Source organism: Varroa jacobsoni, unplaced genomic scaffold, assembly GCF_002532875.2.
Source record: "Varroa jacobsoni isolate VJ856 unplaced genomic scaffold, vjacob_1.0 scaffold_120, whole genome shotgun sequence".
NCBI classification, from domain to species: Eukaryota; Metazoa; Arthropoda; class Arachnida; order Mesostigmata; family Varroidae; genus Varroa; species Varroa jacobsoni.
Genome location: NW_019213022.1, coordinates 214,820 through 232,702, shown reverse-complemented (window position 1 = coordinate 232,702; position 17,883 = coordinate 214,820). Strand labels below are relative to the sequence as shown.

The window sequence follows — 17,883 nt, the reverse complement described above, 5'->3', positions numbered from 1 at the left end:
CGGGGCCCTTCGTACGTAAGGGTTCAAGCCACTGACTCTATCGTCCGTCGGTGTGCACACTCCTGTCGTTATATGTTTCCCGCTCACCCTTCCATTTCTGTTTTCCACTGCCCACGCACTGGGAAAGAAGGCTAACCCATTCTATAGAGTGCAAGGGTGATGGGTCAAGAGGAGGCGTGGGTGTATGGGTGGGTGAAGCCATGGAACAATGGGCTGAAGCGTCAACTCGTTTCAAATGTTAGCTATATATTTCAGCGTCGACGAGTGTCAACGAGCGGTAGCGCACTACAGCTGGCGTGAGTGTAGAAGCAAGACGACTGAAGCCGGCTCAGTTGACCGAGACAAACGGAGCTCATCCCTGTTCGCTCGACGGCCCAGCTGCCACGAGCTTGGCATACCGGATCGTTGCGCCACCGCAGACAAACTTTATAATTCCTATGTTGACACTATCCGCTTATAGTCGGCAACATGACCCGCTCTGTCCTTCCTTGCCGAGTGCTTAAGCAGTATGTAGCAAGTAGTGTGGGGCAATGGCCATTGATGCTGCAGTAGTCTTCGCTTGCCGCATGTCTTCCTGCCGCCGCGATCGTGGCAGTGGATTCCTGACGCAGTGGCTTTAGAACAAGACGGCTAGAGAACCCCTAGGGTAAGTCACTGGCCGCTGACCAACCGAGAACGACACGGGTTGACTGACTCTCAAGGCAGCTTCACAAGAAGAGCATGTCCGTTGCAGTGACAGTGGTGCTGGATGTAGTGACGACGGCAGCGGCAGCAGCGTCGACCCCTCATGCAATCCCATGGCAGCAGTCTCATTTAAACCAAGCAAGCCAGTTAACTAACACGATATTGCAGTACTACGAGAACGAGCGCAGATGAACAAGTCTCAAGCCTCTAGAGTTGCTTGGGGTGTAGGTGCACTTTGGTAGATATGAAGTTAAGATGACAACGCGTTCTGGCATTAGATAGGTCACGGAATTATAGACTCAACTCAGTACGCATCACATAACTAGCAAGCAAAATGGCAGAATACAAACATCGTACCGCAAATTCTACTGTATTGTAATACCTGTGTCCTGGTTGTTTGTTCTTAACAGACTGCCAGGTGACGCTTGGCTATATTGTTCACAAGAAACTGTATTTGCAACAAATTTAAACTGTGTGTTTTAATGTTTTACTGGCGTTTCTATATAGCGAACGCCCTTGCTTTTAGTGCGTTGCAGAAGAAATACATTGTATGATTCTATTTCATCTTTGTTTCTTTTCAGCTTGCCAAGGAGGAGTCCTTGACGCAACTGGCATCCGACCTTAAATCATTTACGAACAATAAGGAGATCTTCAGTACGGACGTAAAGGAGATTTCAAAGCTAATGCAAGGGATGCTGAGCCGATTGGGATCAAGCGGAGTCGACCATACTATCGATATGTGGCACCGTGAACAGATTTATAAGGAACTCTTGTTGGTAAGCAGCAAAAAATTCTGTGATACAGGAACTTGCAAATAGATTTAACCGGTGCGAATTGATCGAATAATGATTCTCGCACTTCAAAATGTGTGCCTTGCGAAATGTAAAAGGCAGGCGTCTTTGTTTCATGGTAGACAATGGTTGGGCATTGACCCAAAACTGGGAAGATGGAGCATCTCTAATTTGTTCCTACAGAGGGCCTAACTGTCTCGTTTTTCAAATATAATTAGCAACGCCTTCTCCTTGCACTTATAGGAAACGAATAGCTAATGTACACCAGAGTGAGTATCAATATATTATAAGATATTCTTCTAATTTAAAGTTCGTTGCTCACCGTTCGATCTTAGTGTAGGTATCGCCTGCGGGCAAAAAATAGCGGCAACATTTGTACTCCGATAGCACCATGTTGCAGGCACATTTTAACCATGTCATTAATTCTCGAAGGGAGCGATATGGACAGTGACGAGTAAGGAAGAAACTTTGCACAATGTAGTTTAAAGAACACAGTAAAAAAAAACAGTGAGAGTAATGAACGATTGTAAACTGAAGAGCTTTTCGAAAAAGTCTTCAGTGTTCTTATTGATTTGCATCATCCAACATTCTCGATATAAGAAATTCGGTTCTACTCAGTAAAGAGTGAAAATATAGCAATAAGTATTTGATAATCCCGCATGACCTTATAGGGGTTTGCCGACGACACGACATAGATAGTGCATGAGTGGATTCGTTTCCACCGAGTAAAGGCAGAATACAATGGCTGCTGCACCTGAACTGTAGAAAATGGGAAACTCGTTAAAAACTAGGCGTGCCTAGAAGCAACCGTTATTGGCTTGATCTTCTTTTCTGTACTATAGTCTTCGTTGTAAGAACGTAGTTCAATATTGTAAACATTGTCAGCGTCCACGGGTGTTGTTTCTTGCATTCACTTACTGGTTTAGTATTTGATGAATAGTCACTTACTACACGTACTCATCCCCTATAATATGCCAAGCCCGTTTTGACGGACAAAACAACCATGTGAGCCAAATGGCGGTGGCTGTGAGAATAACAGGCCCTACAGTAACCTTTAGAAGATAAGCCAAGTTGACTGATGAGCGTTCGCGTGTAGGCAATAGAACAGCCTGGACGCCCTTTTGCAGTCATCCGACAATAACCTATAGACGAACAGCAAGAAACAAATACAACCCGTAGGGCCAACCATACTAACTAGTATAAAGCCAAGTAGTGGTGGCTAAAAGCGACTGATATCGTTGGGAAGATTTACGCAGTATTGCGTTATCTCGCTCGTAACGAACGTTAAAGTATGCTCGGCTTTATCAGCCTGCTTTGTCAGTACTTTGTTATCTTCATTCTTTGTCTTCGTTGCTTCATGCTGCTCGTTGGTTTCATCTTGATGCCGATAGTATTCCCGCATTTAATGAATATATATCCGATCGCAGGTGCGAAGGCACAGTGAGCTGACAGCGATCTCATAGCCTCGTTCTACATGTAAACACCCTTATTGGAACAGAAAGGCTATAATGAACAGAAAATTGTATTGTTATTACTATCGACCCATCATCTTATCGGTTTAGTGATCTCTTTACGTTGTTCAGCCTGAAACAGTGTAATCTCTCTGATGTGATATGAAAGATATTAAAAAGAAGCCATCGCGTTTGCTCTTCATTACACACTATGATATATACCGTATGACAGTAATTTCACTAAAAGAATAGTTATACTTAAATTCTCTGTATGATTTAATAGTATTGCTATTTCTGCAATATAACTACTATAATTATTCGCCTATTTGCTCGCACGCACAATGTGGCCCTTGAAGCATGATAAATTTTTTCAACTTAAACTCAGACGCTGCATTAGAGAAACTTCAGGGGTAATGGTGGTCGTATAGCACTGGTTTCACGGACATCACAGATGTAGCATAAGTAGCGATTTATGCAGCAACATCGGCGGCATTGGGTGGGTTAATTCGAATTCAGGTGCCTGTACTTGTTTCTGAGTTTGCTGTGTGCTATTACACGCGAAAGCCCAGCCCACTCGGGAGAGCGGTCTAGCCGCACCAGGCCGAGTTACTGTTGTCAACAGTTTCTTCTCTTTCGACGGCACGTTTGAAGTTTACCTTGTTTCCGATCGCTATTGAATCACGGCAAGGCGGTACGGGCGTCGCTGTGGCTTGAATCCAGTTGCTAGCTTTAGCCTTTATTGACTCATTAACCCGCTTAGTCTGCGACGAAACTCGTGTTCGCGGGACAATCCCACCTTTTAGGCGTTTCCACCACCGAGCCGTAAACTCATCGTAGTCCCTCTTTTCCTTTGAACCAGCGGCCGTGGCGACTGTCTTCTGGCCATAATGAGCCATTGATAAGGCTGTGTTGATAGTCGACTACAATGGGCTCACCTGCAAAGCCAACATGTGGTGGATTTAACTAGAGAGCATCTTTAATTCAGACACATAGGGAGGTTTGGCTGCAAATGGAATTTGTCGAATGTCGATATGCGACCTTGTGATGCGCAAAAAGTATCCCACGCATAGTCTAGGCGCACACTTTGTGTGTGTGTGTGTGTGTGTGTGACGTCTGATTTCAAACGATCAGGCAAATTTTTGAAAATTCGGAAAACAGAGAAGCAGGGGTGGCCGATACGCTCTACGGCGTGTTTTTCTCTACGTTAAAGCCGAGATATTGCCGATCACCGCTAAATATCGAGGCATCGGGTGCTCATTGCTTCAGTATATTGTGCCACAATTAATTCACACGTTACAGCTATCGCATTAAACAGACTAGCCGTATAAGTCACAGTAAGCGTGACTGTCTCAAGCTACCCTCTGTGGTAATGAGGTAACGACCTTCGCAAAATGTTGCCACTGCCTCTTCGATTTATACCTTCCTTATTCGTAAGATGATTACAGGAAGCTTACATCAAACCAGTAGCGGTACGCGCCAACGGGAGGTACTCTATTACAATCCTCTCTAATCATATTATGAGGAAGATGAAAATAACCTCGGCAAAGTAATCTCGGGTATCGGGAGATGCAAGAAGGCTATATTATGCCTACATGCATGTTTCGCTAGAGGAGTGCGTTTTTTGGCCGCAGTCAGCGTCGTAATAAACGTACGGATGGCCAGTGGCTCGAGCGAGAATCGTGATCCCGATGCGATGTCTATGCCTCGTTCAATATTGATGCACATGGAGAGATCGGATCAAAAACTAACGGTGACAATCGCGAAAAAAACTATCTATCTCCCTTTTGTATATCTATCTGCCAAGATTAGTTACTCACGAACGCTGTTGATTGTTCTGTTTAATTGTTTGTGACTGTGTGACAAACATAGAAAAATCCAGATTTCGAAACAGGCACGAACATAGCAGATGGAAAAACAGTAATTTGCCGCGACAGTGATCACTGTCGTTCGTAACCCGGCGCCCTCAGTCACCTTCCAATGGCATTATCTGATACTAATGGAAACGACGCTTGAAAAAAGTATGCTTGACCCACAGCTTCTAAAAGCCTGATTAATAACCAGGTCAGGTACTCGGATACGCGACGCCATTGTTAGACAACGTGGTATTCATGGACAGCGTCAGGGTGCACAAAAGGGTTATAGCATCGCGTTGCTTCTAACCATGTACTCCTATTATTTTTGTTTGTCATGCGCGTATGCTTTATATAGTGTAAATATTCGCTTTATGCTTAATATTGGCTTTGAAAAACAATGAATTTGCACAGCTTTAAACCATTCAAAGACGAAACGTATTTTAGTAGCTGGTGTTAGTTTGAAACAGGTTGCGACTAAATAAACAAATGGTCTATATATATATATATATACCGTGACGCTTACCGTTTTATTAACAATAGGCAAAAAATAGTGCATGCACCAGAATCGAGCAAAATGTCTCATTTCATACCTAATATGTACCGGGTACAATAATAATAACACATCTAAATATGGTTGCTACATAGATAGCTTTTAGGTTAGAAAAAGCTTTTGATTAGGCTTACATCAAAAATACCCAAACGTGCGTATCTTGCTTATCAGATAAATCGCACTGAAAAAAAAAAAAAAACATCCATAAACATGGCCGTATTCTATCATTATCATTAGTTGTTCTTCGTAGTTACTTAATGATTTTAACTCAAAAATCAAACGAATACTCTATCCTGTTATTCAACTTGAGGAACCCCTTTGGAACCATCGGAAGAAGCACACATTATCGGATGGAAGGCAGCGTCGCCATAATTATTCATACGGTCCATTTGACGTCTCCTCTAGTATTCATAGCGGAAACGTCTCTCTCTCTCTTTATCGGTCTCGTTCGCATTGTATCGTGTTTTGCAGTAGCGAGACGCGGTCGCCGCCTACGAAACCGTGACAACTACTTATCACTACAACTAGAATAGGTGTATTGACCAATACGGAAACGAACCTTCCCAATCAGTTGGAAGCTGAGGAGATCGTAGACGAGTGGGAGCCAGCGCCTCGCTATTTTGGGTTGCCCCGCTCATTCCCGTCTTGTCTGTATCCGTTGATTCGTGACTATGCGGCGCGAATCTATGGATAGATTCCACCCTACCCAGTTGGCTTCGGCAACAGACTATTGGCTGATCGGTGGCCAGCAGCGATTCTATCATCTTTTCCTGCCTCGTCGTCCTCTTTCGGCTACCGATCTTTTCTCGTTAGTGGATGAAACACGAAGAGGAGCCAGCACGCTTAATCGTTTCTTCTCCTTATAAGTTAGGGTACGTATGCATAGGCGACGATGCCCGTAACCAACGTTTGCCTAGCCCTGGCCAGGTGTCCATGGGGTGGTCTACTCTATGCCGCCGTTTATACGGCAGATACGCCGGTTGGAGCAACTTTGGGGTCGTCGTAACCAGGTTTTAGTGCTTCTGATGGTTCGAGCAGTGAGAGCGGGTCGAGGGCCTTTCCGGTTTCGTCCCTTAAATCTATTCTATCCTTCTGCCACTACCGCCCAGTGCTGAAGCCATTGCCGTATCGACATTCATCTGATCGGCCTGTCGATGTCAGCCAGCTCTGAAAATGACAGTCGTGGTCGTTTCGAGTGAAAAATAGCCCACCGAAGCATCCCTGAAGAGATACCCTTGCACGTGCACCACGCAGCTAGTTGTGTGGGACCGCGGTGAAGCAGTGGCCTCAGGCGACAGTGTGTGGCCTTTGAATATCAGGCGACGGCGGCGGCGGCGGCAACGGTTACGACGGTCGTATTTTTACGCCCCGTACAGACGACACGGCCGCTCTTATTCAGAACTAAACACTAAGAAAACAGCGACTTCCTGTGACGCAAGTTGCGTGAGCCACCGGCAACTTTGTGCATTTTAACTGTAGAGGCAGCTGGTTCGCGATTGTCAATGGATGAGCAACTTTTGAGTTAACAGCTCAAACGTTCCAGACAAGCATACCAACAAAGCAAGCGTTCTGCCAACTCGATTGCCTGGATTGACATTCTACGTATGGATGATGTATAAAGAGCATATGTATACTTAATTGTATCTACGGATTGCGGTACATAGTAATACACGCACATAGTTACACCATAGATGCAGACTAGGGTGAGTAAGAAGAAGTTTTAGAAATGTCTGTAAACCGGTCTTTGTCATTGAGCAAGAATGACGAATAGGGAACTAGTATGAGCGGTTGGATTTAAGATGGATAGTTGTATATAATGTGCCGCGCTAGTGGAAAGCTTCGAAAAGAATTTACCGCAGTCAATTTGGATACGAAACGATTCCGCTAGAAGCTAGGTCGACCTCCTTGGAATGTCCCTCCACTGCGCGCTGGCTCAAGTCCCGTACGCTTTATTCACTAGCCTTATTGTAGTCTAAGTTGAACTTTGCAATGGCTTTCACCGTTCGTTCGAGTCAACTCGAGTTAAGTCGAACTGCTATCCATCCGGGATATGCAGCTGATGGTAGTGGTCCGACCCGCTTTGTTTAAGCGTGACCACTTTCAGCAAATGAGTTGTGCTAGATGGCGAAGCGGGCAGTCAGAGTCTAGTCATCCTTCCCTTTGCTTCAACTTCCCTCAGAACAGAGAAGGAGGAACAGGAAGAGAGAGAGAGAGAGAGAGAGAGAGAGAGAGAGAAAGATAGCATGTAAACTGGAAGAAACTTAGGATTTGAACTTTTCGTAAACCGTCTGCCAGCCACTAAAGATTCTAGGGTAGTATCATTGAGGAAAGTGAAAACGGCTATGAGCCTCACGGGTACGACTGACTGGTTTCATGAGCCACATTTAAGGTTATTCGTTCGTGGCCGCGACACGAGCTGCGGCTAGGACCGCTACTTTCAACACTGTTCCAACCCACGGGGTTTCGTTCATTGCTGATTTGTTCTCGCTAGATAGCTGCTTGCTAGACTTCCTACTTACTCTTAACTCTCGTGGTAAGAGGGCAAGCAAAAAGGAATAACGCGGGGAAAAGGAACCGCATATTTCATAACTTGTTCAACTTCCCTCGCTGTCTTGTAGCCGCCATAGCCGCGACTCGCTCAACTAAACGTCGAAGAAAGCCAAGAGGAACCAATGGAAAGGACCGCGTTGGAACTTGGGTGGGGTGATGCGCGGTCTCTAATTACGACGAGCCAAAATTGCGTATCTGTGTGTGTGTCTATGGAGCTGTGTAGCTGGTGGTTTGTGCAGATTTCTGGGTGAAAAGGGGTTAAGAATTGGGATAAGTTTAAAGGGGGAGGTGCGTTGAGAGAAGATTGACAGTGTTACTTCAACAGTCTCACCTCTTTAGCCTGTGTCGGGTGTCACCACTACATTCCGTAAGCATAGGGCAGTATCAGCATGGTCTGTTTGCTTGCTTCGCTCCTTCGCCATCATTGCTGCCCCCTCATCCTGTCGGGTTAACTCCCTCATCGCGACCTCGAGCCCGAATTTATTGTTGCTATAGCGATAGTGAACGGTCGAAACGAGGTGCGAAAAAGAAAGCGTCGTCGTTGTCATTGATTGTTGTCGCTGCGGTTGCCGGTGTGTGATGACTAAGGAATTCTGCTAGAGAGGCGAAACGGATTGGCAAAGCGGGTAAACAGGGATCCCTTATTAAAGCTGTAAAGGCAAACTAAAACTGCAAAGAAGAAAGACTGCAATGCGTTTAGCAGTGTGCCAGTAAAGCTGCTGGGAGTAAGGCTAAAACGAAAAAGGCAGAAGGGTTAAACAGCGAGGGGTAGTGATGCCGTACGATGCTTTCTCGACTAGTATATCTACGATGTACCGGAGACGTTGCTGCTTCCGTAACAGAAACTGCTTGTGCGTCAACGCCAGCAATGTCTAAAGACTAACCCACGAGTCAGCCCACCAGGTCATGCTCCGAATCACGCTCAGAAGTTTCGCAGTCCCAGTCTGCGCGAATAGGCTTGGCATTGGAGGGCACATGTTCGAAGCCCCTCACTCTTGTAGAGCTCGACAGCGTTCAATAAGATTACCGAGAAATCGAGTTAAGCCTACCATGTTCATGGAGAGATGGCGTTTGCTTTGCACAGTTCTGTTTCGTCTATCGATAGATGGAGCTGATCGAGTCGTCCACTGCTATTGTACCGTAAGCACCGACGGATAGACGAACAGGACTGGGTTTCTGCAAACTGCGTCGGCCTCGTGAAGACACGTCGGCTAGTCAACAAATGACAGCTTGGTTGAATTTTGTGATTTTTCACATACACACAGTCGATTTTGGAACGCACTGTCAAGGCAGAATCTTCGTCCGATCCCCATAACGATTGTCCACTCCGTCAGCTACAAATTGTAGCAATAGTTTTAGTTGCGTTGCCGTCGCTGGGCAAATGGTTTCGAATTTGACCACTCGGGTGCAAGCCAACAGCCCGACCGACCCAAGTGGGGACCGTAAGCAGCATGTACTTACTAACAAGCGGACACTCGTTTGCCGATGCAGATTGATGTTTGCCTTGAGAAGCCAAATTCGATTAGAGTATCATCGAATCTCAACGTTTCAGTCGATTGCAACAGTGACGGCGGCAGCAACAGCTAACAGTATGGATGCTAGTCGGCGTGATTCATCGTATATGTTACTCATTTTAAAAAGGCCATATCAGGACCAGATCCTGTCTGCTTTTATCTACTTAAAATGCATTCCTGTGAACCTCATCGAAGACAAGTGGCAAGCGTGCAAGGTTCGAGCGCAAAGCGATGCGTCGCATGGGTGGATCGCGAGAAAGGAGCATTCGAAAAGCCAAATGAGGATTGTACACTGTAGGCGCTGGGCTAAACCAAACTCTCCGAAAGCTAACGGCTAGCGTCGAAGAGCTGCCCCAATAAGACATAAGTGAACTGCACCTCTACATGAGGGTGAAAGAAGAAGTAAGAGATTTGAGGACTTCTAGCGCCTTGGAGAAGCAGTGGGGAACTGAAAAATCGAAAATCAATTTCATCATTTATTTTCTCGACCAGTACGACTATGGCAATCTCAGCAATCTTGTGATGTTGGCAACGGCCATGACGGGAATGGTGACGGTAGATTTATCTTTTGCTTAGGGAAAGTCAAAATCGGGGCTGAAGCAGTCTTCGATGACCGTTAGTTGGACAAGATGAAGTTCATGGCAACTGGGGGCAAAGGAAGGCGCAATGGGACAATACGGGATGGGGGCGTCAATGAAGCTTTTTCGGAAGAGGCGGTAGCGTCTTCCTGTGCCTGTTTCCATGTGTTTTGTTTGTACGCCAGTGTTGGTGTGTGTATCTATGTTTGTATGTATTCGTATGAAGCAAACCTCGTTAGTTGAACATCGTCTCCTTTAGCATTGCCCATTTCGTCTTCTCTAGGAATCTCGGTCCACTGGCGACGCCTTCAAGGATATCAGAATGAAAAAAACAGTGGTAGCAATGGTCATACGCAGAGACGGTGCGAAACAGAGCAATGTGTAAGCTAAACACAGTCTTCGTCTAACTAAAGGGTATATACTCTGGAGGATAGCAGACGGAGATGGGCAAACAAAAATTTTATGGGAACATTTGCCAAAGGGCAGCGTCGCAACGTGCCTCGCATCCTGAACAATCGCCGGTTGTTCGCCGCCCCCTTCAACTCTGATATCATCAAAATCGCCATCACGAACCATCAGGAGCAGTGAACTGAAAACTAGCAGTGGTGCTTGGTGCAGTGTCTTGCCTTATGAGGAGATTTTGTGCGGAATACACCGGTCCGCGCAAGGATATGCAGTGATGCGTGAACTATTAGCATCGGGGGTCTGCTCATGGTTTAACGGACACCACAGAGGGTGCGCTGCCCCCTGTAGTGAACAGTTGAAGCCACAGTCGAAGAAGTAATGAAGCCCACAATGGCACCGCCCTGTTAACATGACACCTAGGTGCCTCCCGCAAGTTATTTATGCATTGTCAACCAAAATACTGGTGTTTTCCTTTTAAGTTAGTATAATATTTGAAACCTCCCATTGCGCAAAGCCCAAGATGCCGAGTTAGTCTTATGTGCGTGAACATATAGTGCGCTATGAAACGCACAAGTTCAAATGATAACCCTAGACTAAGGGCAGAGGCAAAACTTAATAATAAAGCTAATATGAAACATTATTTATAATTTTTTTACGAAAATGGATTATTTTCGTCTTTACGTAATCATTTGGAAGCACCTAACGATATTACATTTCCTTAACACGCTCAACACCAGTATGTCTAAATTTGACTCTTACAAATATAGTCCTTATAGAAAAAAGGATCAATTATAAATCGTAAAACGACTTACTGGTGTGAGTTTCATCGTTCTTGTTTCTCGCTTTTTCTGAGTTGCTTTTGGCCGCTTATATGTTCCCTACAGATTGACTTGATCGAAGTTAGTTACCCTTTATGTGAGCGAAGTTCCTGCCAATCGATTTCGCCGACGATCCTGACCGCTGCCTGTCGGACGAAAACGCCTTCAAGACGTTTCTCAGAAATGCTTCTGTTCGAAACGGACCCAGATCACGTCGCTGAGTTCGCAGGTTAGCATCGCGGCATCCCCAACCTCACCTGCTGCTTTGCAGTGGTGTCCGTCTATGGTCGCCCTGCTAGGTTTTTATTTGCTTTTTGTTTACAGCCACGTAAACTTATTTACTGTAAGGTGTTTTACCACTGATGGATGTTACTCGGTCCCTTTTTGGTTAACCTGTTGTTGGCCGACCGATCGGTCCGACACCATTTTGTATTACCGATTATTGGCTGGCTGGCGGTTTCCGCAAAGGGCCCTTTTTCGGAACTGCCGTAGTTGTGATGCTCTCATTCGACTTAACCGTGGGCGTTTCGTTCCTAGTGCGCACGTCGAGCCCCACTGGCAACGAATTCTGACCAGCTGCGTTCATAACCTCATATGTTTGACGATATCGCCAGCTGTACCCGACCACCACTAATGGGCCTGCGTCACATCGATGCAGTTAACTATGTGCGCGGTTGGCACGCGTGGGCTGGAGGCTTTTCAGAACCAGCCTCCATGTCGGCACAATTCTCACGAACGACACGACCTCCAAGACTGCTCTGTCCTGCTTCACTCGTTTTTCCGTTCTGCGACTCATCCAGTTGATGGATTCGATGCAGTGTCTGTCAGCGAGCAACCACTGCCCGTGCGTCTCTGTTCGGGGTTTTAGCTGTGTATGGATGTTTTTCCTTAGCGGTTGCTAGCTAGGAACTTTTTCGAAAGCGGATGGACCCACGATGGGTGCAGGCGGAGGGAGACATCGATGAGGCGGCCTGTTTTATCGTCTTTTGGTTTGCCTTCTAAACTTGAACTTCGTCGTTTTCGCTCTCGTTCCTGTCGTCGACGACGAGTCGATATCAACGCTAGGATGTCTCTGTTAGGAACAGACTCGAAAGGTCGGAAAGCCGTGGCGAACGGTGTACCAGCAGCAACTCCAGTCAGCGGCCGTCGTAGATCGTACAACGGGCTCGCTCTTTCCGCCTCACTCTCACACAATCTGTCCCTCGTCGACTCGTACATTCTGAGGATGTTTGATTCGAAGACTAACGTTAGCTTTCCCTCATTTCCCGCCAATGACTCGACCGCTGCTGCTGCGGTTGGTGCCCCTACTTGCACAGTGGTACAGTGATGGGTACGTTGCGACGAACGAATGTTCTACAAGTCACAGAAGGACGACCAAGGGGACAAGTAAAAAGTTTAGTCGCAGAGTCGAAAACTGCGTAGAACGAAAAGCATGACAGCAGCCATGTCGTCCTATATGACGTCTTGACCAACATGACCACAAGCTCAATATATCAGCTAATTTCGCTAGTGAAATACAAATGTAAAAACTTTTCCTTTAGTAGGATCTGCCGCATGACAACTCATCTCGTTTCAATACCATACGTTTCTGGTTGCGCTGGTGGTCTGTATACCTCCTTCAGACAAGCGAAACGATGAGTTGCATTCGCGATAGCCGCCTGTCGTTATTTTACCTTGCTGCGATTTTACTCTACCTTACATTGTGCGATCGCCATGGTTGAGTGCTTATGTTCAAGTTTGCTAACTTGTGACGCTTGTTCTTCATCGTTGTTATGTTGTAAATCGGCGCTAGTTGTCAATTCTTTAGTGCCATCAAAGCAACGTCGTGGTCCTTTGGGCTGCGGAAACAGAAACGGCTATGCAGTGATCGGTGGCATCATCTGGAGGTTCCCGAATCTGCAGGAAAATTTCCAATTTTAACACTGTAAGAACTAAGTGGTACAAGGGTCTCAGCGATAAGATTCGCTTGTCTTTAAGCCTCGGCACGTTTTCTGTTCTGCAGTCGATCTGCTGCTTAGATTGAAGCACGTGGCAAAAGAACCGGTGAAAACTGCCAAGGGGAGAAATAGCGGAAACGGAGCAAGAAGAGAGAAGGAAAAAGATGGATTGTTTAGCGGAGTCTCTGAAGTAAATGTGGGACATCCTCAGCAGGCGGTAGCTTTTTCGTCTCTGTACCCATGTTGATTTCGCTCAGGGGCGCTAGCCGGTATTGTTGTTGATGCTGCCAACATCTTCAGTGCTGTTAATTGCTAACATTTCGTTGCTATCGTTTGCTTTCGCTTCTTGTACTTTTTGGTCGAACTGCCGCTCCTGTTACAGTGCGTCGTCCGCCACCGCTACCATCCTCTGTCAAACATCCGCTTACATTAGATCTAATAGGCAGATAGGAGAACAACTTTTCAGGAACATGAGATGATGAGCAACCATAGTAGATAGGAGATACCGAACGAAATGAAACAGCGAAGCGACAGGGTCAGGCGATCGGTTAGAAGGAGACAACGCCGGGGGAAAATGAACAGACGGACAAGAGCTGGAAGGCGAACGATGAAAGTTGAAGCCCCTCACGATAGCGGACGGGGAAGCTGCTGATGTTACTCAGGTGCTCGACTCATTCGAGAAAAAGATGATGAGAAGAAGTAGAGTCAGGTTGCAGGATGACGTCACCCTAAACGCACCCCACGCGCAGTTCTGCCTCGGAGAGTAGCACCAAGCTGGCCGCTGGCCCATCAGCTCATTGTTGGTCATGTATATAGGAGTAGCGTAGTGTACTGTAGTACGGTGCGTCTGTCAAGATCGACGCGGTTGGAGTCGACTTTGAATCCGCTACTCGACCATTATGTGACACATGGGACCAGAAACAGGTCCGGAGTGAGTAGACCGGGTCAACACGAACCCCATACATGGAGACGGGGTCCTATACGCAAGCATGTCGAACAATGAAAATCTGTCAACGCTTAAGAGTCGGAGAATAGAGAACGGCTCCTCCGCGCTCGTTGAATACTACGCCTGATGACTGTTAGAAGTAACTGTTGTCATTCAGATATGTATTTAGACTGTTTTGAGCGGACCATCACTAACAAGCGGCATGAGGCCTTACATAGAGTCAGCATACGAGCTGCAACCGATTGGTGCTTCGATTACTCGAACCAAATGGGCTCAGTGTCAACAAGGGAGTATCTCTCCACGGACATTACATTTACCTTGTGATTCACCCAATCATTCAGCTGTTGAATGATAAATGTAGTCGTTATGAGTAACATCTTTCATCGCTGTTATACGTAAGCTAGCGGCCACTCGAAAAGGCAGAAAATCTCTTTTTATCTGCTTTTTCTCTATTAGTTTTTGTGTCGTGGGTAGTGGCTATTAAACCAAAACAAGCTGGAAGATGAAAAGGCGTTGAGACAGGGTAAAAAGACTAACAAAACATCTAGGTGTATGGTAATATGCGACAAGGTTGCGAGACTACTTACGTCTGAAAAGGCGGAATAGTTGCATAAGACCGACTGGCTGCAGTCAGTAATTTAGCCGGGGCGTTCTCATCAAGGTCGCTTACAATTCGTGCTCATGAAAAAAACGTAGATAACAGACCGATATGTAGGCCGACTAGTGCATGCAGAAGTAGTAAGTCATAATGTGCCCTCTTGGTCCCCCTGTCTATTTCTCATCATTTTTCCAATACCAGTCACCTAGCCAGCTCTGGCTACACGATTATTAACTTCGGTAGCATGCTTTTACTCGACTCTTTGATGTTGGTAAGCCCCTAGCCGGAATAGTACTTTCGATGCCGTTGTCAATAGGCGCTTGTCGCTTCAAGCATGATATAGTCACTTTCGTTAATGGTGTAGTCGTTGCTTTGGCCCGAAGTTATTCGGGATCGAACTTGCTGCCGTGCCGTTTGAAATTGAAAATAAAGGCTGCTATGCCTATTCGCCTGGTGTGTTCCATTCGGCAACAGCAATTGTTACTTTTGCTGCTCCGACAGCGTTTGTTGTTGGATGCTGCGTTGACGTTGTTGCCCCATCAGCTGCTGTGTCTATCATCAAAGACCTTCGACGAGCCACCGTAGAATGATGATTTGATTGGTGGCTGAGTAGTTCCCAAAAGGCCGTTCTTTAAATGAGGGGATCGAATCTACAAAAACTTGAAACCCTTCGCACTCCGGTAACCATTCCGTCTGTTTCCATTCTCAACCCCCCAGGCCCAGGCCCAGGCCCAGGTACCACCCGCCGACGCGCCATTTCATCGACTCTGTTTTCTGCAGTTTACGTCCTTCCGTGCTTGAGCGAACAACTCGGAAGCTTGCCTTTCGCAGCTAACCAATAGTGACTGCTATTTCATTGCTTCAACTGATCTCCCTTCGCTTACTGTTTATTGTCATAGAACAGCATGTTTTCATCAATCCTTCAAGTCCACATAATGCATGGTTCATATACTCATTCACTCACTTGTGGCGGTGTATGTATAGCAGAGAGCCCTCGGTCTCCATCCCCTTCGCTGTACCGGTTTTCATTTTTGCTGCTCTCGTCTATATGGCTATCGCAAGTCTGTTTTGTTGGTTTACAATAGTGGTTTTGGCAGCAAGGCAAGGTACAGCGCTACTACTGCATGCCTGCATGCTGCAATAGCACAAGGGCGCGGGGTAGCGGTAGGGATGTTGCCGAGACAGCTTCCCCAGAGGGATTGGCTTGACAGTGGAGGTTTTAATTAAATTCTCTTCTCGGTATCAGCAGCAACAGCGATGGCGGTGGTGGCACAGCCCTCGTACGTCCAGTTATTGTTAGGCGGCTGCGTCTATGAAGAGCGCGATGAGATGATGAAGATCGAGCCACAAAGGGACTCTTGGGCAGACGCGGCGGCGGGGCGGCAGATGCTGTCGCCGACCGCTCACATGCGTGCATTGCTAACCCGAGTCGATAGCGCGACTAACAAGGCCAGCTCAAGGGACCCGTTGTTGCTTTGGCTACGGCAGGCGGCATTGTACTTCCGTATGCAGAATCAGTAGCAGTAAAAGCAGCATTAGCAGGCGCAGCGGTAACGACAGCAATAGAAGAAATGTAAGATATTCACGTTATTCGAATTCAGCCATCGCTGTCTCTTCGTCATCTCGTGCTTCGTTCTCTTCTTCTTGTATCGGTTCCCGACCGGTCACATGGTGGCCTGCCAGGCCGACAACGCAGGGGCAAGCATACTGAGGCAAGGGCGAAGGTTGGAACGGATGGTTCGTTTTGTTTTGAATAGAGGCAAAGCAACGCTTGTCAGATCTCAATGTTGATGCAAAGTGGATTCAAGCAAGCCGACCGAACAAACACAGACTGCTAGCCGAATACACTGTGGAAAAACACAAACAAACTCTAAAATCAATACGGCTACTAAAAAAATAAGTTCATCAGATTAAATTCTGATGAACAGACAGAAGTGTGCAATAGACGGATGCTGTGCACTTGCCCTTTTCCTCTCAAGGCCCGTTCTTCGCATACGCGATACAATATTACAGACGAAAGTCGATGAGTAATGCTGGGGACTCCATAAAAATCATTATTGAATATCCCCCTATGGGACGATGAACTATTCAGATTTCAGGTATTCGCTGAACAGACATATTCGCGTATATCTTTAGTTGTAGATTCGTATAGGTAATTGCGCTATTTACTGGAGATATGAGTTCGAACGTGGACATTATATAACGTTTCAGTATAACATACGACCACCTTTTAACGTGGTCTCGTTTCGCTAATAATCAATGTCGAATCATAGGCGGTAATACTATCCGTAAGCGAAACTCAAAGCAGCAGCAAGAGTCCAAGCAACAACGACGCAGCGACTTCAAAACTCTTAGAACCCATTCGTGGGTCTGGTCTAGAACGACGGATAACTAGGTCACGGCTGGTAGGTGTAGTAAGCATACGTCACCTTTGCCTAGCCTAAGCAGATATTGCGATGCGTAGCTCTGCCTATTTCTGCGCATATACACAGATATACGGGGGTAAATGAAGTGAAACAAGTAAAAAGAGGTAACGAAGCCCGTAGTGACGTTGCTGTGTAGGAAGTAAAACATTTCGTATCGGTTGGCCTTGTACCTATGATATGCGATGCGCATGTTTTGCGCTTTACTTTGTTTTCCTCTACATATTAAGGCAAAAAAGAACGAATATTATATGTTACCTCCTTGAGCACAACGTCGGTACCGATGTTGCATCTGTAAGGCCTCAGGATGGGGTCAGGGAACGTGGTACATTTCAAGCTTTCGCGGAACACACTGTTTCCGTAGTCGCAGCTTCTACAGAATCTACAAAGTGAAACAGGTGACGTTACGACTGGTCAAGCTCTGCACCAGGCCTAAAATTTAAATAAAGATAAATTGCGTGCAAGTGCGCGTCAGGCTTAAGCGACCTCTATAATTGCAACGAACAGTCGACGTACGGGCACAACTATCAGCGTCGTAAATGCTGGGTGATCGATGGAATGATATGAAAATACTTTGTTATACTAGAAATGACCTCGGCGTGCATGGACTAATGAGGTTAACGGTAGATCTTCTGTTTGCGCAAATCAACCGTTCCCGTGTCGCTGTCATCCTTGTTTACTCAGTTTGGTCAGTCGGTCAAACGAATTAACGTTACCCGTTCTTGTCCACGATTACGAATAAGAACAACATAGGACACAGGAAGGAACATGCGTCGCGAAAGTTT

At 46.2% G+C, this 17,883-nt stretch overlaps 1 protein-coding gene across 6 annotated transcripts in view; it reads left to right on the top strand.

Moving 5' to 3' along the window:
• The window catches only part of LOC111266806 (latrophilin Cirl), a 263,176-nt gene that overhangs the window by 217,391 nt on the left and 27,902 nt on the right, over positions 1-17,883 (top strand). For all 6 annotated transcript variants that reach the window (XM_022844624.2, XM_086971117.1, XM_022844610.2 and 3 more), the window contains one exon: positions 1,266-1,460. In XM_022844624.2, coding sequence (XP_022700359.1) covers positions 1,266-1,460 — 195 coding nt within the window. The remainder of the gene's footprint in view (positions 1-1,265; positions 1,461-17,883) is intronic.